This window comes from Chaetodon trifascialis, chromosome 7, assembly GCF_039877785.1.
Source record: "Chaetodon trifascialis isolate fChaTrf1 chromosome 7, fChaTrf1.hap1, whole genome shotgun sequence".
Classification (NCBI taxonomy): domain Eukaryota; kingdom Metazoa; phylum Chordata; class Actinopteri; order Chaetodontiformes; family Chaetodontidae; genus Chaetodon; species Chaetodon trifascialis.
This window is the reverse complement of record NC_092062.1, coordinates 25,772,343-25,794,054: the sequence shown is the minus strand read 5'-3', so window position 1 is coordinate 25,794,054 and position 21,712 is coordinate 25,772,343. Positions and strand designations below refer to the sequence as shown.

The window sequence follows — 21,712 nt, the reverse complement described above, 5'->3', positions numbered from 1 at the left end:
CACTTTGTAAAACTTTTTATTTACGTTTTACACAGCGAAATAATTTTTTTGGAAACAGGGTTGTCGGTAAATATGTCCCGTTCATTGATAAGAGCTTAAACAGTTTATACACACACGCACACGCATACACACAGACACAGAGGTGTTTCCGTCACTATTGGGGACATTACATAGACTTACATTCATTTAACCTTTACTCAAGTCTTCATTGTAAAATGTAATGATTCATGTTATGGGGGCTTCTGTTTTGTCCCCATAAGGATGGCTAGTCCCCACAACACACACACACACACACACACACACACACACACACACACACACACACACGCATGAACTCCCTGTTACCTACAGACATACTGACCGTGAGACACAGTAATGAATAGAAAATCATAATAAATGGGAACAGTTATTAAAAAATACACTCAACAGAGAATGAAATGGACAGCAGTGCAGATGATTATCAAAAAAATAAGTGCAAACATTTTTAAGCAACGCTCGTGGGAAAAGACCAGAACTGATAATTTGTGTAAATCATTAATGTTACAATACGTACAGTCAACGGTATACATGCGCAGGATTACACAAAGCAGAGATTTTCCTTTAGGCTGGGGGGTAAGTGTTGCCTTCCTCCAGCAGTGTTCTGCGGGGTTCTGGGCCTTGAGTGCTCTAAAAGAGAAAAATAATATCTGTAAAGCACATAAAAAGGCGCAGACACACTCAAAAAAAGGAAAAGTGGAGCGTTTGTAAGCAACAGGTTCTGCAGTAAGATATGAGTTTGCAGACTGTACCATGTTTTCACTGGTCTCACGACCCTTCAGGCCTTTGACCCCCAACACGATGCAGCTGATGATGACGCAGAGCTCCAGGACAGTGAGGATAATCAGCAAAGCGTGCATGCCTATCATGAACGTCTGGTGGGAAAAAATAAAACTAAATGAAACATTGTGTATTTCTTATTGACTTTTATTTCAGGCTGCAGATAATTATTACAGAGTCATATTCATTCCCTGAAGGAAAAAAGAGGAGACATTATCTGGTAATTATGGCTTCTGTAGCTCATAATTATGACTTACTATCTCATACTTAGAAGAAAAGATCTCATGATTATTAGATGACATGTTACACCATATTTATGACCCATCAGATTCTGTGACTTCAGGAGGAATTTCAGCTATATTGCTGCTCAAACATGTTTCACTCTGACAGCTGTTACCAGATGGTACAATAGTTTTCAGGGTGACATATTCTGACAGCTTGGATGCATTTCTGATAGATGGCTTTGTATCCAGGAAGCTTCTCGTACTGGTTTAGCTGCTGCTGAATGAACAGAGCGACTCTGAGCAGATCAGAGGTCCTCTGTCGAAATCCTAATTGTGTTGATTATGATATTGTCACTGCGAGAGTACAGCTTTAATGTTCCTGAGGGGAGATTTAGCTTACAGACAGCAGATAATAACAATAACTAAAGAACAATACAGGATAATACTGCTTTATTTCACATCACAACATCAACAACGTCAACATGGCTGCATTAAGTCATCGGGACATCTGATTGGCTATTTACTCAAGGCACAGAATACTGTGCTAATAATCATTTGAATATCTCCCACTGCTCCCGACTGAGGAGGAAATAAAAGCTAATTATATCAGGTAGAGCCACCATGCCTCTGTCGTCTCAAACAGTGATGATTGATAACCAATTCAATTCAATTCAATTCAATTCAATTCAATTCAATTCAATTCAATTCAATTCAATTCAATTCAATATACCTTTATTAATTCCAATTTACAGCAGCATCAGTAAAAGACCTGATCTAATTACAAGATCAGGATCTCATAATTATGAGATAGTAAGTGCTGATTATGAGGTATGGAAGTCATAATTAGAAGATAAGCCCCCCCCCCCAAAAAAAATCCTCAGTGACTGCAAAGGGCTTCCACAACTGCTCTGTTCCTTTGTCAGTTTCTTTTCTTCTGCCAATCGTTTTGTCAGAATGACAGAAGAACAGCCAATCACAACTTCCCTGAGATCAAGGCGACATCTTCAAATTGATTGTTTTGTCCATCCAAGAGTCAAACCCCCAAAATACTCAGTTTACAATCATATGAATTCGAGAAAAGCTACAAATTCTCACATTTCAGAGGGTACAACCAGCTCACATTTGGAATTTTTGCCCAATTTATTTTTTATTTTTTTTGATGAATAAAAACAAATTATTTAAAGGACCAGTGTGTAAGATTTAGGGGAATCTATTGGCTGAATATGGAAGACATGAGTTCTCTATATGTGCAGATTGTTTGGTCCATGCTGTGTTTCTACAGTAGCCCCGAACGGACAAATCAATCACTGGCCTTTTGCATTTTTAACAAGTTTTGCACTGCAGGTTCTCACACTGATCCTTTAACATTTCTTATTTATGACTTTACTCTCCGTGAAGCCTGCTGGAAACTCGTGTTGAGATGCTCTTCGTAATCAACATGGACGGTAACTTTTAAGACAATACCTGTGAAATAATTAAAACCCTCTATTTTCCACTCAGCGGTCAAACAAGCCGTATTTTGAGTGCTGAGCTGACATTTTCCACACTTACCAGAACCAGGTCTTCGCCCCGCAAACATCTATCCATCATGATCTGCTGATCAAGAGATGGAGCTGGCGTACTTTGTTCTGGATATTCATGTAAATGGCACATCCACCACAGCTGTATTTTTGCCATACTGATGCAGTAGAGTACGATGGATATAATGGCCAGAGGAAGTCCTATAACATTCAGAATCACATTGGCGAGGACCTAAAATACAAGATTTGTCCGTTAAAGTAAAGACAAACCAACAACAGGCAATAATAAAAAGTCACAGACCCTTGGAGCAAGACACTGAATCTATATTCTACCCTCTCCAGTGGAAATACACACTGTATACATGTGAGACAACGTGGGTGTGTATACTGTTGAGGGATATGTGACGTTACATGTACCAAGTGCAAAGTTCTCCATTTTATTTGTCTGGAACAGTAGTGTAAATTTTTCTAACAGATATGTGATGATGTCGTGTATTCACTGGAGAAATAGAATATAATGTTATAATCAATGGTAGCAAATGACTGAAGAAGATAGATTTGTTGAGCATTATATTATAGTAGCTCTGATGAAGTGTGTTATTGTGATGCACTGCCCTCAGAATGACCCCTGGCCACAGCCGATATACTGAGCACGAATCTGTGATACACTGAGACAGAAGGCGGCGTGATCATGGATATGACGGAAGGAGAATGCTCATGGTCTGAGATTTTGAGGACAGTGTTTGCAGCCCGAGATTTTGAAACCCCCTTCCTCGAAACTCCCTCATCTTCAAACCCCCCTTCGTGGCCTTGCAGGTGTTTGGGCAGCTGCTACCCTGTGTGACCTAACATAACCTCGCTGTCCTGAAGTAACCTTAAAGCATATATTCTTTATAATTGTGTGTTTACTATAATCACTGATGGATTGAAAGTTCTCATAATCGCTTTATGTGCACTTAATGACCAAAGTATTGTTTTTATGTTTTTTGTTATCCACTCTGTGCCAGCAATAAAGTTGTAAACTTTTTACTTTAAGTATGAAACAAAAACCAAAAGATAATGATGTAATTTGGGAAGAATAGAGAGAAAAATAAATGGACTGCCTCCTTGGGATGCACCTTTGATGTAACAATGAAAATCTGGGAAAGATAGGGGATTTTAAGGTCAGAGCGGCTGCCCTGAGATGACCTCATGGTGTAAGATGAGAAGCAACTCATAAAAAAACAAAAGATGCCCACGGGGCGTGGTAAACACCAAGCTGAAGTGTATAAAAATAGAGCACTGACCATTGTACTTCGGAGCTCGTCAGGATTGCACTTTTTGTGTTTCTGAGCGTGTTCCCTTTTGTTGTGCGCAATAAAGTATTTTTGCTCCTCGGACTTCTGACTCCTGCAGAGTTTTATTCTCATCAGACTCTTATCGGACTTCTTATCAGACACCTTTTTATTCTATTCGATTCGTTTTCATTTTTATTGGACATCCTCTATTTTTATTCAACACCCTTTATCTTTATTGGATTTTTACAATTTTTATCTTTATTGGGCATTTCGTTAAAAAAGAAGGATTTCTTTGAAAACAATTGGACGGCTATTTTTGAGTGTTTTGGACCTGATTGTGGTTTGTGCATTTGGCCTTCACATTCCACGACAGAACTAAAAGGAGAATAAGGCTGAATCCCATTTCACCCCTTGGCCCTCCCCCTTGGCCCTACCCCTCCGTTTTGCACGTTCACGTGGAGGGGTAGGGGTGTCCCAATTCCCATTGTGACGGAGGGGTAGGGGGAAGTGGTAGGGCTATGTACCCCTCCAAATGGAGGGGTACGACAGATTTCTCAGAATGCCTTGCAAGACCGGTATTTTCTCCATGAACGAAGTTTTAAAATGTACGAAAACCACTTTATTGTCTATTTTAACGTTGTTTCAATGTGTAGTGGTCATTTTCCTTGTTAAAAAAAAAAAAAACCCGAAAAAAATCGATAGTAGTCGAGGCTTCAGTTACGTGGTTACCGTTGCCAGCCTGAATGCCACTAGCGGTGCTCTGTGGGCAGCCTGATAATCTGCAGTGATAACGTTATCAATAATAACTTTGGCAACCTCGCTGCTGGTATTCAGTTACATTGATAGCATTGTGGGATACAACATGCAGGAATGTCATACACAAATCGAATGTGACGGTAGCATTAGCTTGTCGCATCTGCCTACGTAAGAGGCAGCGGCGACTACTGATGACGTACGCGATTGTCGAAGGGGTGTCCCAATTCGGAGGGGTTGACTTTCAGCCCTACCCCTTGGCACTCCGTTTCAAGGGGCAAGGGACAAGGGGTAGGGCTAAGGGGTAGGGGTAGAAAAGAGAAATGGGATTCACCCTAAGATGACATGAGGATGTTAAGGCTGAACCACTCACCAGACATGGAGTGGGGCACTTCTCAGACAAGATGCTCAGGAGACCAAGTAACATAAACTGGAGAAAAACACAACAAAGAAGATCCTTACACTTCCAGTCTTCCACACAAACATTACACCTCATACATGTAATTTCTCTTATGAAGCATCTTTGTATTCTGAGCATCAACAGGGAAACTACAGGTGACCCTCGTCACACACTCACACTTAATAATTAATGTCAGAGCTGCGTAGTTTAAAGAACACTGAGTGCCGAACTTCTCAATGTCAGCAGGTGGATGAAAACAAGATGTGACACCTGGATCCAAGATGAGACTGAAAAGGTCCCTTGGTTGCTGGTGACACTGAACTGGCAGCTAAGGAGTCAGTCAGTTAGCTTGTCTGTGTGCTGGACAGCCACATGTTATGGCTGAAAAGGTGCTCACTAAGCTTCTTAGCCAGAATTGCTTCATTAAAACATAAATAACTATAAATAACTAGAATTACCGCCTCACAGTTGTATGCCTCCATCGACCAATGAGGTTGCAGCTCATCATCCATATCTGTTCAGAGTCGTATATGTAGCTAGAGCCTCATCAAGCAAATGGGTCGAGACAATGAGAGGCCATCTTAAATAGGGAGTAGCTGAGTCTGCAACCAGTTACACACCCCACATGCAACAGAAAGGTCTATGTGCAACACAGCAATTTACTGTATGACAGTGTCCAAAACCTTTCATGGAGCTGGAAAAACAAAACACTAGTGGTGACTACTATAGTGGGGCCAGCTTTGGTTGTTTGATAAAGTGATGAAGTGCATCCAAGAACCCTTAAATCTGACAAAATGTAATTAATTATGTAATTATGTAACATCAGGTAGAACTTTCTTGAAGATTAGTCCTGGAAAATGTGCGTTGATGCTGGAATGATAAACCATGAGGCCCCATTTCAAAGTGAGCTCAGAGTGCGTCTGGACCTCACACAGCTGTGGTCTCTGTGACGTCAGCCACAGGTTTCTGAAGAGCAGTTGTGAAGCTCAGTGTCAGCGGCTGTAGCTGTCGCAATCTTGGCAGCGCCTGACTAAACTCCCGGCTAATCCAAAAATTGGCAAAGAGGTGCAGAGTGGGTGAAGCTGAGGCTGAATGAAGCCTGGTTGCTGAAACCTAGCGATTAGCAGTCACTCAAAGCAGCCATGCCCATAATTGTGCATGACTTTAAGGTATAATTTAAATGTTTTCTGAAGAGTCACTGCACAATTGTTACAAACGGGGAAATCAGCTTTAGAGACCAAAACTTTTTTTGTAGCAGGCTGTAAACATGTTTATTTCTGCTGTAAAGTGGGACATTTTAATATGGGAGTCTATGGGTATTGACTCGCTTTTGGAGCCAGCCTCAAGTGGCTATTTGAGGTACTGCAGTTTTTGGCCTTTGCTTCATTTTTTTGCACCAGGGTTTGGCGCTTGGTCACCATTAAAACAAGCTTCCTCACCATTCCTCCGATCCAAAGGGGAAACAAGCTGTGTCCAAATCCGTCCCAAGTGGCGCCGCCACTACCAACGACGCATGCGAGGCCAATGGTGAGCAACCCAACGACAAAATGCAGAGCCTGTGGAGGAGGAAACATGAACAACAGACAGCTGTACAGCATCACTGCACTTACCAGGTGACAGTTAAAGTTAATGAGAGAGGAGCCGTGTGCTGCAGAACCAACTGTTGGTGTTTTCTACGGTAGCTTACCTACAAACTGATCACTATCGCAAGGCAGGTACAGAGCCCTGACTGCGTAATACAGAAACTTTTATGACAAAACACACAGAAAGACTTCAAAGCTGAAGTTCACAGAGCAGCTTCAAACATATCTCACCCCCAGTAGAGACATAGACGCATTCTGGACCCGCTTCAGGGCCTGAGACACAGAGCAGCATGCAGGGGTGTGGCAAAGGCCTTTGAGGATTTGACACAGCGGAGGACAAAGGCTATGGGGGTCAGAGGTCACTGTGAACACATTGAGCCCATCCACCATTGTCCTGGTCACAGACATCTTGCCTGCTGAAAGAGACAAGAGAGGACACAAACTTGAAATCTGCAGAATCGGGTTTCTTTCACCTTAAATGACCTTCAACTAACCTTAAACTCAGTGGCTGGCATTTCCTTCCTTTCGTCTTACACAGCACTGGTTTGTTTCCGATTCCCACCAACAAACAGTTTCACATCATTTTTCTCCACTTTGCAGTTGCACAGGCATGACGGTGTGAAGGGTTAGGGTTTTGGTGGTGAGTCTGAGAGTGATGTTTCTAAAACGCTGACTGCATGGCGAGACAGGCGCCCAGCTATTGCAACTAAGGGCTGTTAAACAGATGTGCACAGATTCCACTCTGTCATGTGATTGAGATTAAAGTGGCATTCTACAAATTCTGCACTCAAAGTTTAACTCAAAGTTTAGTAAGCAGGAGGCGTGCTGCCTGTGGAAACAGGCGGTTAAGGTCTGATGGTCCTGCAGGGAGCTTTCTAATGTCTAAGGTCAGATGCAAATGACAATAAAGAACCTGAGCACAGTGTATCCGAGCAGCCCTGCAGTCAGTGAACGAAATGTTCTGCATCATCTTGGACTTTACATGGTTTGTCCAGATTTTAACAGAAACGACCACCGGACACACCTTTCCCGCTCCTGAGAAGTTCATGCATCTTCCTTTGAGTTCTTAGCAGTGCTGGACCACATGCACATTAAAACCTGGCTAAAATGTAATTAGGCTTTAAAAAATAAGTTATTCTAGGATTCAAACATCAAACAACAAGACTTACTTTTTTGTGTGTGTTAGAGTAGAAGCAAAACCTCGATGATGGTGCTCCACCAGACGAGCTCCGGCTGCTGGGGTGTTTGTTGCTCCGTTGTTTGGACGAGGGGAACTGCTGCCACCCTGTTCCTAGAAGTACCTCCCTAAATTTTGTGGCCTGATAGCAACTTAACCCTTTGATGATCATTCGGCTGAGCCTAAATTGTGAACACCCTGGCTTGATGATGCTCTGAAGTGCTATTCTTACCACCGAAAACAGAGAAAAGGAGGTGACAACATCAGCAGCTGGAAATCTGGAGGCCATGAGGCCACATTCTTCACGCAGACGATCGGCGTCTTGATTTCATTTGTCACATTTAGCTGTTGAATTGCAGCACCAGTCAAAAGTTTGCACACACCTTCTCAGTCAATGGTTTGTCTTTGCACTGCAGAAGTAGAATATAAGCCAGGAAGAATATAATAAACGCCTCGGATATGGATGCTGCTGCAAAGAAGCTATGAACTGTAAAGCATGGATGCTTCACACACACATCTTCAACCCAGTGGTGTGTCCAAACCTTTGACTGCATCTGTATGTTTCCACTTTATCTCACTGACTGATTATCTGAATGCAGTTTCCAGGAAAAAAGTCCAAAACACTTAATTCTTTTAATTTTATTGAATTGATTTATATTTATATATAATATATTTATATAATATATATAATATATATATTAAATACATAAAGACATAGCATGGAAGTGTATGTAACATTTGAAAGATTAGGATGGATTTAATTTGTTCATTGCACATTAAAAACACAAGAAAATAAATGAATATGACCCGTTAATAGATGACAGCGTGGAGACCAGAGACCAACCAATAAAGACTTCTTTACAACAGATGGCAGGAAGACAAACAATCAAATATTAAACACTCAGTTGGTTTGACGCCTTTATTTTTTAAAGGCTCAATATTGTAAAATAGCAAATAGTCAGTCCATCAGTGTCACACACATGTGCATTAACTTCCCTTTTATCTACAGACATACTGATTGTAAGGCACACATTTAACACCAACATAGGATAAATGGACAGCAGCAGATATAACAGCAGCAGACAATGATCGAAAATACTAAAAATTAGTGTAAGTGCTTTTAAGCTACCCTCGCAGGAAAAAAGCAGAAGCTTGGCAGAGACTGTACCTGATAATTTGTGTAAATCATGCAGTCATACAGGATTATAGTACCACAAAGGAGAGATTTCCCTTTAGGCTTTAGGATTAGTGGTAAGTTCCTCCAGTGGTTTTTTTGTATTGTTCTGGGTAATCAGTGCCCTAAAAGAGAAAAATAGTTTCAGTAAAGCCCATAAAAAGGAGCAGACACAGTCAAACCTTTGAGAATAGTCTTATTCACACCTGACACACACTCATGAACTGCACTGCTTCCAGCAGGAATGACTGTAGGCTAGACTTCTCTCTTCCCACTTTAGACACATCTTTTTAGAATTGATTTATTCATTAATGCACTTTAGGAAAAGAAAAACCGGAGCATTTGCGTTCATTGAACCTTTCCTGTGTAAACCACAGGTCCTACAGTCAGACATGAGCTTGCAGTCTCCGGCATGTCTTCTCTCTTCTTACTGCTCCTCAGAGCTCTGATCCCCAGGACGACGCAGCTGATGAGGACGCAGAGCTCCAGGACGGACAGAACGATCAGCACAGCCCCGACGCCTTTCATAAACATCCGGCGGGACACAAAAAAGTGTTTACTTTAAGATCTTGAAGAACAATGAAGAGACTCATTCATCTCATTCATCACTTTTGACTCAGGAGAGGGGTGTGTCTATCTGCAGAGACCCTGCACTCCACCTGTACTGCCTTACTGTACCGCACCGTGACGTTTCTGGCCGTCAGCCTTTGGGAAGTAGGTGTGCCGCCAGGAAATCTCCACTTAAAATGCCTTTTTCAAAAATATCCAAAGCGCTGGTCTTAAATTCTTACTGTACAGTGTCCTTGACGTGTGTTGTATGAGGAGTGTTGAAAGAACAGTGTTAGTTCGTTTTCTCAGTGAGGTGCAGAACAAACGTTGGAACTTTTCTTCTGTAATTAATATTATAAGATCACATGGTTTAACAGAAAGGTTGCTGCTGCAAGACGTGAACTGTTGAAGCATGAGATGGGTGGAGTCCTGTTTTCACTGATGGATTACACTGATGGCGTTTACATGCACACTAATACTCCACTATTATTCTCAATATGACAATATCCCCAATTCCATAAGGGTCATGTAAACATCATATTCTGGTTGGATTTTTGAAATTAGGCCTTATTCTGAAAGGAGCCTTAGACCTGCAGGATATGCTGATATTATCCAGATTTTAGGAGCATTCTTTGGACATGTGTGGCACATTGAGAATAAACGTCTCAGTGGGCGTTTTTACCGCAGTTTACGACACGCAGCCTCTTGCCTGTTCACCATCAGCTCTGTGCATTGCTTCGCGAACAGCTTGAGAGGCTGAGATGGAGAGGCAGGCACAAAAGAAAAGCATCCACTTCTAGTCGGAGGGAGAAACACGCCCACTTTTAAAACATTATGAAACACTTCAACAGGTTTTCTGATATGTGCAAGTATTACAGCAGTGGCCTTTTTCAAGAAGGAGGTTGAAAGATGAAAGAGGGAGGCCATGTTTGTTCATCGGAGTATGCACAGCAGCTTGTGAACAGGAATATCAGTCATTCATTCAGCTTCTATACCCGACCTTCCCGGAGTGCCCAGAGAGAATCCACGCATGCACGGGAAGAACATGCAAACTTCACACAGAAAACTGACCCGGGACCGAACCGACAGCCTTCTTGCTGTGAGGCATGTGCACTACCTGCTGCGCCACCGTGCCACCCGGAATACGAGTCTAATGTTCATTTCCATTAGTCATGGAAACAGCTCGGTTGGATTACTGTCTTTGTCAGAATAGGGGTGAAAAGGAGAGGATGGCTTCAAACATTTGGAACAGACAGACATATTGATTCTCTTCTATTGATCATCTGCAGAGAGCCTTTTAACTTCCTGCTCTCTGCAAACAGTGTTAATGTGTCTCCATCAGGGTGGAGGTACTTCACTGACTTCTCATGCCCACAGATCCTTCATGCCTTCCAGCACAGCTCGTGTGATGTTGTTGTGCTTAATTCTTGATTGTTGGTTGTTGTTGTTGTTGTTGTTGTTGTTGTTGTTGTTGTTGTGGAGCACTCTGCTGTTCAATTTCTGTCTTTAGCTGTAATGTCTTTTTGTAATGATGGCTGCTAGAGGCACAAAAGGAAATCTCCCAAAGGATAATACAACCCCGATTCCATGACGTTGGGACTCTGAATAAAAGATAAATAAAACCAGAATCCAATCATTCACAAATGAGCTCTGTTTAACAAACACGTTTTACGACGTGTTCCTGAGCTCATGTAGTAACATCCTTCGTCCAATCATGTGTTCACAAAGTGGTGAACGTCGCTCCATCCTGGCTGTGAATGACTGAGCCTTTCCAGGACGCCCCTTTCGTACCCAATCATGATACTATCACCTGTTACCAATCAGCCTGTTTACCTGTGGAATGTTCCAAACAGGTGTTTTTGGAGCGTTCCACATCTTTCCCAGTCTTTAGTTGCTCCTGTCCCAACTTGTCTGAAACGTGTTGCTGCTTCAAATTCAGAATAAACAGATATTTACAAAAATCAATGAAGCTCAGTCGTTAAATATATCGTCTTTGTGCTGTTTCCAGTTGACTTTATGGCAAATGATCACAGTCTGTTTTTTTGATCTTACACAGCATCTCGCCTTTTATGGAATCGGGGTGATAAACAAAATGAAACAAAACTAAGAGAAGAGCTAAACAGCATTAAGTGATCGGGATATCTGACAGGTTATTTACTCACAGGAAAGAGTATCGAACAAACAAGAATACCATCCACATGACTCAGTGACACCAGTGTCTCCCACTGTCTCAAACTAAGGAGGAGCAAATCAAACCAGGTAGCGCCATCACGCTACAACTTATCTGGCTGCTGATGACTCTTACCAGAGCCACTTCTCTGGCCTCAAAGCACTTCTTCTCCATGATGTCATCGTGACTGGATGCCGTGTCATATTGTGTGCTGTGATAACCACGTTGGCACATCCACCAATACCTTATTTCTGTTATATCAGTGCTGTAGAGTACGATGGCTGTGATGGCAAAACCAAGTCCTGCCACATTCAGAATCACATTGAGGATGACCTAAAATAAAGACACGACAGATTAAGTGCAACCAACACAAACCCACAGCATACAGCGCACTCGAGTGCAAAATTCTCCTCTGTTTTATTTGACTTGCATTAAAACAATAAGACGATAATAAAATGAAAGATGACATGAGGATGTTAGAAATCTGAACTACTCACCAGACACGGACTGGGGTACTTCTCAGACAAGATGCTCACGATGCCAAAAAGGATAAGCTAGAGGGAAGAGGACGAGCACAATCTTCAAACTTCCACATACAAGAGGATCGTCATCCATCATCCTCGCTGGTGTTTACATTCCCCCGCCAAGCGCCCTCTTCAGAAACACAGCACTCGCTGGCTGATTTCCTCTGTGGAAAACTCGGCTATACTCAGTCATTCCTGTTATGGAACATTTCAACTCATGTAGTCTCTCACACAAACAGCTGTGCTACAAGCAGCTGTTCACTTGGGCCACACACAAAGGGAGCTGGAATACTTTCACCCCACTGTAAAAAGATTCTGCTCCACCCCCGCTGGCCCCTACAGACGGCAACTGATGAGGACCTAAACCCTTGGATGACAGGAAAGCGATGGACTCCTGAGGCAACTGACTGTGCTTCAAGGCGGCATGGGGCGCACTGACAGACAACAGCAACACATGTGCTGACACTGTATGCTCACATATGACCAGGACTGGAGCGTGATCAAGCACCAACAACCCTGCAGCCGCCTGGAAAACACTCATTAGCATAAGAAAAGCTGTGCTATCACCCCATCCACTGGACGAGCTGATGAACTGAGCACCTTCGACACCAGGTTTGAAAGGTCCTACACCAAGCACTCTGATGGCCCACAGCCAGACTTGGGAGCAAACAGATGTAGATTTTACAAGGGAAAAGAAGATTGAAAAGAAGAAAGGAAGAAAAAGAAATACTGCATTAGTTCTCTTTCCATTCCTCCGTACCACAAAGGAAACAAGATGGTCATTTGCCACCAAGAGCCAAAAACACTGCTGCAGAGGATCGCTCCGAGGCTGATGTTGAGGAACCCGACCATAATATGCAGAGTCTGCAGAGGAGGAAGCACAGCATGAAGGACAAACAGCTGTACAGTCACTGCAGCTACCAGGTGACTCTGATTTGGAGGGCAACCCTGTGGTGCAGAACAAAGTGCGACTCTGGGCTAAATCATTAATGAGGAAAATATCCAGAGACTTAGACTGAGAGAGTTTCTTTATTGATCCCAATGTGGGAAATCATTTTTTTGCAGTAGCAATTAAACATACAGCAAACACAGGATGTACAGTATACACAATTATTCAGAAAAAGTAACAAAAAATATAAACAGGAATAAAAATAAAAATATAACTAAGTAAAACAAAATCTAGTTATATAATATGTATCATAATATATAATACATAATAACAATACAATATAAGGCAAGGCAAGATGAGGCAAATTTATTTGTATAGTACAATTTATACACCAGGCAATTCAAAGTGCTTTACAGAAGCACAAAAATACATTAAAATCATAAATAGAAAATACATTTCAAAGAAAGAAAGAAAGAAAGAAAGAAAGAAATTATAATATAAAAATAAAATAAAATACATTTAAAGGAAAATTAAAAACAGAGACTAAAATCATTGAGCAGATAACTGCTCAGATATATACTTATATATACTTAGCAGATATATCTAAATATATAAACAGTATTTACAGCCAAAAACAGCAAAAAAAAAAAAATTGCTGGGAAATTAGCATCAGGCCCGTGGGTCCTACCAAACGCCACAATAGGGCTGCCCAGGACTGACAGCAGGTGACTCCCTGTGTTCCTATGACTTGTTTCTTGAGACTCTAGTTAGACTAACAGTCAACGTGGTTCTGTAGCCACTTAGACCTACAGTAGACAATAAGGGTGAGCTGGGTTTGCTGTAAGTAAAACGTTTCCTATTCCTTTGCTCTCTTCATCTTCTGTCCATCCTCTGTGAAGAGAAAAGGCTAAAAAAAAAAAAAAAAAACATATGATGCAATTGCACATGATAGACAACCCTAGTAACACCTGTAAACTCCTAGAAGTGCCTTATCCATTGGCTCCACCACAGGCGTTTCCCCCAATCTTTACCCCTGTTAAACATAACCACACCTGTCTAGAGAGAACTAACGCCACAGGCTCACCTGTTGGTAGCATCTCAGACGACTGCTGTATTAACACCATTGATGTCACTGATTGGGCTAATGCTACCTTGCTTACTTACGCACGCGCTGACGTTTATTAGTACTGTGGGGAAATTCACTAAGGAATACACTACCTCCAGATTGGACTGGTGCTTTCCTGTCATTAATAGTGTTGTGGAATTGAAACCGAATTTACAAACCAACAAAGGGCCAAAAAACTCAAATTCAGCTGTCCAATTGTTGAGGAAAAACGGTCTTGAAGGTGCTCAATGAAGATCTGCAGGAGTCAGAAGTCTGAAGAGCAAATTACTTTATTGTCGACTATAAAGGAGAATGTGTTCAGGAAGGCACAGCATGCAAGCCTGAAGGATTCAGTTCTGTGTTCTGTCTTATAGATATATAAAGAGGAAGCAGCTGCCAAGACACCTGCAAGGTCATGGAAAGTCCCAGAAAGCAGCTGCAGAGACAGAGACCCCTGCGTGAGGATCCTCTATGAGCCTAGTTGATTTCATGATTTCTCCACTTCTCTATTTCTACTCAACAAATCATTTCTACTACAATATCATGCTCAGCAAATCAGCCGTCACATCTCTGTTAGAAAAAGTTGTACTACATCTCCCCCCTTTGTGACTGTAAAGTCACATCATTGCCGGTTCTACCATACCATTCATGACAGGGATCCTTTATTATTACCTTTATTTAACCAGGAAGTCCCATTGAGATTCAAAATCTCTTTTACAAGAGAGACCTGGCCAAGGTAGCAGCCAGTCAGAACATATAATCAACTGATCAACTTATGAGTAAAAACAATTTTTCAATTCAATTCAATTCAATTTTATTTGTATAGCGCCAAATCACAACAGAAGTTGTCTCAGGACACTTTCCATATAGAGCTGGTACAGACCAAGCTCTTTTATCTACAAAGAAACCAACAATTCCCCCATGAGCAAGCACTTGGCGACAGTGGCGAGGAAAAACTTCCTTTTAACAGGCAGAAACCTCGAGCAGAACCAGACTCTGGGTGGGCGGCCATCTGCCTCGACCGGTTGGGTGAGAGAGGAAGAGCAACAGAGGGAGAGTGAGACAGACAGACAGACAGACAGACAGACAGACAGACAGACAGACAGACAGACAGACAGACAGACAGACAGACAGACAGACAGACAGACAGAAAAGCAGTCAGAGAGAGAGAGAGAGAGAGAGAGAGAGAGACAGAGACAGAGACAGAGACAGAGACAGAGACAGAGACAGAGACAGAGAGACAGACACGCAGTCACAGTAACAGTGACAGTGGATGTAATAATAGCAGTAGCAGTTGCAGTGGATGTCAGGCAGGGCCAAGGCAGGAGACGCAGCTGAAATCCACAATCCAGATTCAGCCACTGTCCATGGGAACCTGCAAGACGACAAAGCACAGAGACTCCGGGGAAGGAGCTAAGTTAGTAACACGCTGTGGTAGGACATGAGAGCGTGCGGATGGAGAGGGACAGAAGGACGGAGGAGCTCGGTGTATCTTGGGATGTCCCCCGACAGTCTAATCCAATAGCAGCATAACTAGGGGCTGGTCCAGGACAAGCCTGAGCCAGCCCTAACTATAAGCTTTATCAAAAAGGAAAGTTTTAAGCCTACTCTTAAATGTAGAGACAGTGTCTGCCTCCCGGACAAAGACTGGAAGATGGTTCCACAGGAGAGGAGCTTGATAGCTAAATGCTCTGACTCCTGTTCTGCTTTTTGAGACTTTAGGAACCATAAGTAGACCTGCATTCTGGGAACGCAGTGTTCGAGTAGGGCAATAAGGTACTATGAGCTCTTTAAGATAAGAAGGTGCCTGGCCATTTATGGCTTTGTAAGTAAGGAGGAGAATTTTAAACTCTATTCTAAACTTTACAGGGAGCCAGTGCAAAGTGGTGAGTATTGGAGAAATATGATCTCGCTTCCTGGTTTTTGTCAGAACACGTGCTGCAGCGTTCTGGAGCAACTGGAGAATATTCAGCAACGAATTTGGGCAGCCTGATAGTAAAGAATTGCAATAATCCAGCCTGGAAGTTACGAATGCATGGACTAGTTTTTCTGCATCATTTTGAGATAAAATATGCCTGATTTTTGCGATATTACGTAGGTGAAAAAAGGCAGTCCTTGAAATTTGTTTTACATGGGAGTGAAAGGACATGTCTTGGTCAAAGATAACTCCCAGATTCTTTACAGTGGTGCTGGAGGCCAGCGCAATGCCATCCATAACTGCTATGTCATCAGAAAGTGACTTTCTAAGATGTTTAGGGCCTACTACTATAACTTCAGTTTTGTCCGAGTTTAGCATCAGAAAATTGCAGGTCATCCAGGTCTTTATGTCATGAAGACATGCTTGTAGTCTAGTTAACTGACTGGTTTCTTCCGGTTTCATTGATAAATATAGCTGGGTATCATCTGCATAGCAATGAAAATTTATTGAGTGCTTCCTGATAATCTTACCTAAAGGAAGCATATATAAGGTGAATAGAATTGGTCCAAGCACAGAACCCTGCGGAACTCCATAGCTGACTTTAGTGAGCACAGAGGAGTCGTCATTAACGCGTACAAACTGAGAGCGATCTGACAAGTAGGATTTAAACCAGCTTAGTGCAGTTCCCTTAATGCCAATGAAATGTTCCAGTGTCTGCAATAGGATGCCATGGTCAATGGTGTCAAATGCAGCACTAAGATCCAGTAAGACTAGTACAGAGACAAATCCTTTATCAGATGCAATTAGAAGGTCATTTGTAACTTTAACCAGTGCTGTCTCTGTGCTATGATGCACTCTAAATCCTGACTGGAAATCCTCGAATAAACTATTATTGTTTAGAAAATCGCACAGCTGATTGGCAACTGCTTTCTCAAGAGTTTTTGAGAGAAAGGGAAGGTTGGATATCGGTCTATAGTTGGCTAAAACCCCTGGATCAAGAGTAGGCTTTTTCAGTAGCGGTTTTATCACAGCTACTTTAAAGGACTGTGGTACGTAGCCTGTTGATAAAGAGAGATTGATCATGTCTAAAACTGAAGAGTCAATTAGAGGTAATACTTCTTTAAACAGCTTAGTCGGGATAGGATCTAAAATACAGGTAGATGATTTTGATGATGAAATTATTGAAATTAGTTGGTGAAGGTCAACAGGAGTAAAACAGTCTAAAACTGCGACAGACTGAGTAACAGTTTCTACGATTTCTGCGTTTGAAGACAAAACAGTACCTGTTAACTGCAGGAGTCGATGAATTCTGTCTCTAATAGTTAGAATTTTATCATTAAAGAAGCTCAGAAGTCAAAACACTCCTTAGAAGAAAGATGCAGCAAATTCTCCCCAAGGAGAGTGAGGCGTAAATGCTTAACATTAAATTTTCAGTTTTCACGCAGTAGCATTAGGTTTCCAGTTATAACATACTCTAGTAATGCACTTGCAAATCAGAAAGTAATATATTCTGATAAATGCAATGAATATGCCTGTGAATATTCTCATTCATCCAGGTCATTGTAAGCTTCAGGGCATTTAATCATTCGCAACTGGACTTTGTCAGTTTGTCTCTTTGTCAGACAAACTGACAAAGTCCAGTTGCGAATGATTAAATGCCCTGAAGCTTGCAATGAATATGAGATGAACAGACATAGTATTAAAGGTACACGTCATTTCTTCGTACTCCCTTTCAGTAATCATCCATCCATACGTAACACATACATGAATGGAGACATGGTATTCATGTATGGATGATGGAGATGCATTCAGGACGTATCTAGTCTGCAGGACTAGGTGGATTAGGTGGACTAGGTGGGCTAGGTGGAGGAGGAGTAGAGGGAGAGAATGCATGGAGGTCTGGTGGATCTTGCTGCAACCCCTTCAGTGTGTTCATGCTGCTGAATGATCTCCTCCGTTTGACGGATCAACGCCTCTTGTTGAGCGGTCACTTCCAAGAGGTGTTTAATGGTTTTAAGATTATCAGTGGATTGCAGGAGAATTTTTTTTCTCCTTCTCCCATTGCTGTTTCTCTATACGGTACAGTTCTGCAAAGCACTGTTGTTGTTGCTCCTCTATATAAGTAAAGACTCTTCTGCGCCGTTCCATAACGTAAGCTCGTTGTACAGGCGTTGTGTTCAGCAGATGGACTTTCATTTCATCCATAGGCAAAGACAGTGTGGAGGGATGGAGCGTGATGTTCAGAGTGGAAGCCATAGCTTGGATGGGGACAGCAGCTCAGTGGGAGTTTCCTGCATCAATACTGCACATGCATATCCTGCCTTTTCTGCAACGTACAAATGAAACACATTAGCATAGTTAGGATTGCCAAGTGTTGGGGCCTGTTGCATGTCCTGTTTAAGGGATACAAAGGGTCCTTCAGCTTCTGGAGTCTTCTGCAATTTGGCTGAGCCATTCGTTTGACCTGCAGCTCGAACTAAACCACGCAGTGGAGCTGAGCACAGATCAATGACCGTGTACCAGCAGGCATCATATGGGATGTTAAAAAGAATGATATGTGGGCTCTTTTTCCCTCTCTGCTGTTGCTTGTGTCTTTAGCTTTACAGTGTTTAATGTTCACTTCTCTGCAGCGGGATGCTTCAAAAGTTCCTTTTTCTGGCCACTGTAGACTTCCTGATGTTTGCTTGTGCCATTTTGTCATGCACTGCTTAATTTGTTTCGCATAATCAGGGTGCTGTTTTATTACTAGCTCTACTGGGGTTAACAGCCCCTCTCCTTTTGACATTTTGATTCCCATAAAGCCCTGTTTTACTCCTAACTCCTGTCTAGTGAGCTCAGGCTCTCCCTCTCCTTTTGTCCTTATCAGTACTATTATCTTTCCTGCAGTTATAGCTTGTTTGAGTCAGGGTGTCCTGTCTCCCACTCTACCCTCCTGGGGACGATGCGTATTTCTAGTCTACTGCGGCTCTGTGTCTTCCTGCTATAGTTTTCAGGGATTCCTAAAAAAGGATGCAGGGGAAGAGTTACTGAAACAGTTGGACAATTACACAGTATTTCCAATACTGTTGCCAAAGTACTTGGTGTCCACAAACCTCGTATCACTCTTTCCCACGGTATTGAAGGAAACTCCTCTTTTGTTTGAGCCAAATCAATAATTTGTGTGATTAGCCACAATTTCAAGTTAATTTCTTGTTCAGTTTGCCAATTTTCTACGTCTTCGTCATCAATGTAGGTTCGTTCCAGCCAAAAATATGTTCTGATGCCACGAGTTTCAATATCTCCTTTGCTTTCACAGCACTCAGGATTTAACATTTCATCTTCACTATCACTGCTTTCCCTCTGTTCTATGTTCTATTTTGTTCCATTTTACTTTTAAGCAGCATTCAAATCTTCAATTACACTCCATATGATGCCAATGAGAAATAGTAAAAACCCTTGCAGCGTTAAAATCCCTAAAATAATATGACCAATTGATGACTGATGAGCTATTTGCTGCAAGTTTTCAATTTCACTTCTCCTCTTCTGCTCTCTCTCTGGAGCAGCTCAGCTCCGAGGCCTCCGGTGTGTGTGTGTGTGTGTGTGTGTTACTCCGCCGCTCTTTCTCCTGTGTGTGTGTGTGTGTGTTACTCCGCCGCTCTTTCTCCTGTGTGTGTGTGTGTGTGTGTGTGTGTGTGTTACTCTGCCACTCTTTCTCCTGTGTGTGTGTGTGTGTGTGTTACTCCGCCGCTCTTTCTCCTGTGTGTGTGTGTGTGTGTGTGTGTGTGTGTGTGTTACTCCGCCGCTCTTTCTCCTGTGTGTGTGTTATTCCGCCACTCTTTCTCCTGTGTGTGTGTTACTCCGCCACTCTTTCTCCTGTGTGTGTGTTACTCCACCACTCTTTCTCCTGTGTGTGTTAGTCCGCCACTCTTTCTCCTGTGTGTGTTACTCCGCCACTCTTTCTCCTGTGTGTGTGTTACTCCGCCGCTCTTTCTCCTGTGTGTGTGTGTGTGTGTGTGTTACTCTGCCACTCTTTCTCCTGTGTGTGTGTGTGTGTTACTCCGCCGCTCTTTCTCCTGTGTGTGTGTGTGTGTGTGTGTGTGTGTGTTACTCTGCCACTCTTTCTCCTGTGTGTGTGTGTGTGTTACTCCGCCGCTCTTTCTCCTGTGTGTGTGTGTGTGTGTGTGTGTGTGTGTGTGTTACTCCGCCGCTCTTTCTCCTGTGTGTGTGTTATTCCGCCACTCTTTCTCCTGTGTGTGTGTTACTCCGCCACTCTTTCTCCTGTGTGTGTGTGTGTGTGTGTGTGTGTTACTCTGCCGCTCTTTCTCCTGTGTGTGTGTGTGTGTTACTCCGCCGCTTTTTCTCCTGCGTGTGTGTTACTCCGCCACTCTTTCTCCTGTGTGTGTGTTACTCCGCCACTCTTTCTCCTGTGTGTGTGTTACTCCGCCACTCTTTCTCCTGTGTGTGTGTTACTCCACTGCTCTTTCTCCTGTGTGTGTTACTCCGCCACTCTCTCTCCTGTGTGTGTGTTACTCCACTGCTCTTTCTCCTGTGTGTGTGTTACTCCGCCACTCTTTCTCCTGTGTGTGTGTTACTCCACTGCTCTTTCTCCTGTGTGTGTTACTCCGCCACTCTTTCTCCTGTGTGTGTGTTACTCCACTGCTCTTTCTCCTGTGTGTGTTACTCCGCCGCTCTTTCTCCTGCGTGTGTGTTACTCCACTGCTCTTTCTCCTGTGTGTGTGTTACTCCACTGCTCTTTCTCCTGTGTGTGTGTTACTCCACTGCTCTTTCTCCTGTGTGTGTTACTCCACCACTCTTTCTCCTGTGTGTGTGTTACTCCGCTGCTCTCTCTCCTGTGTGTGTGTGTCTCTGCTACTCTCCTCCTACGCATATGTGTGTGTGTGTGTGTAGCTCTCCGCACCTGCACTCTTACTCTGATACTTCGACTCTGTGCGTGTATGTCTGTTTCTCACTGTGTGTGTGTGTGTCAAGGGTGTGTGTGAGAGGGGAGGACCTGCTCACCCCTCGTCCTCACTCCGTCTACTTTTCTCCTTCTTTTTTAACCCTTTCTCTTCTGTAACTATCTTCTCTACTCTAAACCCTTATTCTCCTAAAAATTATACTACAATAGCTCCTGTCAAAATCAATAGGACTACTGCCTCAGAAGCCAGAAGATGGCTTCGTATTATAGGAGCATTATACACATGTAGAGGCGTGAAATTTATAGTTTTCTTTTACGATTTTTGTGCTCATTTCGGATATGCCATCAGCAGAGTTTTGGACGGTTGTACTTCCCTGGGAAAGAGGTTCTGTTCCCTGCACCATGGTTGTAAATCCTGATATGAATTGTTCAGCTAATGCTTTATTTTATGACTCTTTTGGTATGCCCACATTGCTCTGTTTATCATTTCCACATGCCTGTGCAATGAAGAATTGCTTGCTGCACTTATATGCAATGCAGAGCAGCTTACACATACTTGCACACATACAGGACGCTCAACGCATTTTGTGTTTATATAATAGAATTATATCAAAGGTGGGATCAAATATCTCCTATCTGGTTGTGCTGCATCTGAGGGAGGTAGCCACTTGCAGTTTGGGGGCCTGCTAGGCTGGCTGCAGCTCACAGTTGTGACACAGCGAGAACGTTCTATGTT

General features: G+C 42.7%; 1 protein-coding gene and 1 long non-coding RNA gene across 2 annotated transcripts; both read right to left on the bottom strand.

Moving 5' to 3' along the window:
* Positions 1–7,831, bottom strand: LOC139334399 (membrane-spanning 4-domains subfamily A member 3-like). Its single transcript, XM_070967247.1, has 7 exons — positions 7,743–7,831; positions 6,805–6,989; positions 6,430–6,546; positions 4,964–5,020; positions 2,592–2,792; positions 789–911; positions 1–666 (listed from the first exon to the last, which is right to left on the bottom strand). Exons 2-7 carry the CDS (start codon positions 6,979–6,981, stop codon positions 601–603), a joined length of 741 nt encoding a protein of 246 aa, XP_070823348.1. The 5' UTR covers positions 6,982–6,989; positions 7,743–7,831; the 3' UTR covers positions 1–600.
* Positions 7,832–11,918: 4,087 nt separating this feature from the next.
* LOC139334097 (uncharacterized) lies at positions 11,919–12,824 on the bottom strand. The gene is made up of 3 exons (XR_011602362.1): positions 12,645–12,824; positions 12,141–12,197; positions 11,919–11,976 (listed from the first exon to the last, which is right to left on the bottom strand). It is a non-coding gene; the product is annotated as an uncharacterized lncRNA (long non-coding RNA).
* Positions 12,825–21,712: the final 8,888 nt, after the last annotated feature.

What these genes read in the sequence shown, in the direction of transcription:
- LOC139334399 (XM_070967247.1), bottom strand. Translation starts at nt 6,981, where the DNA reads ATGTCTGTGACCAGGACAATGGTGGATGGGCTCAATGTGTTCACAGTG. An exon ending in CCCTTTGGATCGGAGGAATG is followed by an intron (nt 5,021 to 6,429) that starts GTGAGGAAGCTT and finishes GTTTTTCTCCAG; the next exon opens with TTTATGTTACTTGGTCTCCT. An exon ending in GTGAGACCAGTGAAAACATG is followed by an intron (nt 667 to 788) that starts GTACAGTCTGCA and finishes TTTCTCTTTTAG; the next exon opens with AGCACTCAAGGCCCAGAACC.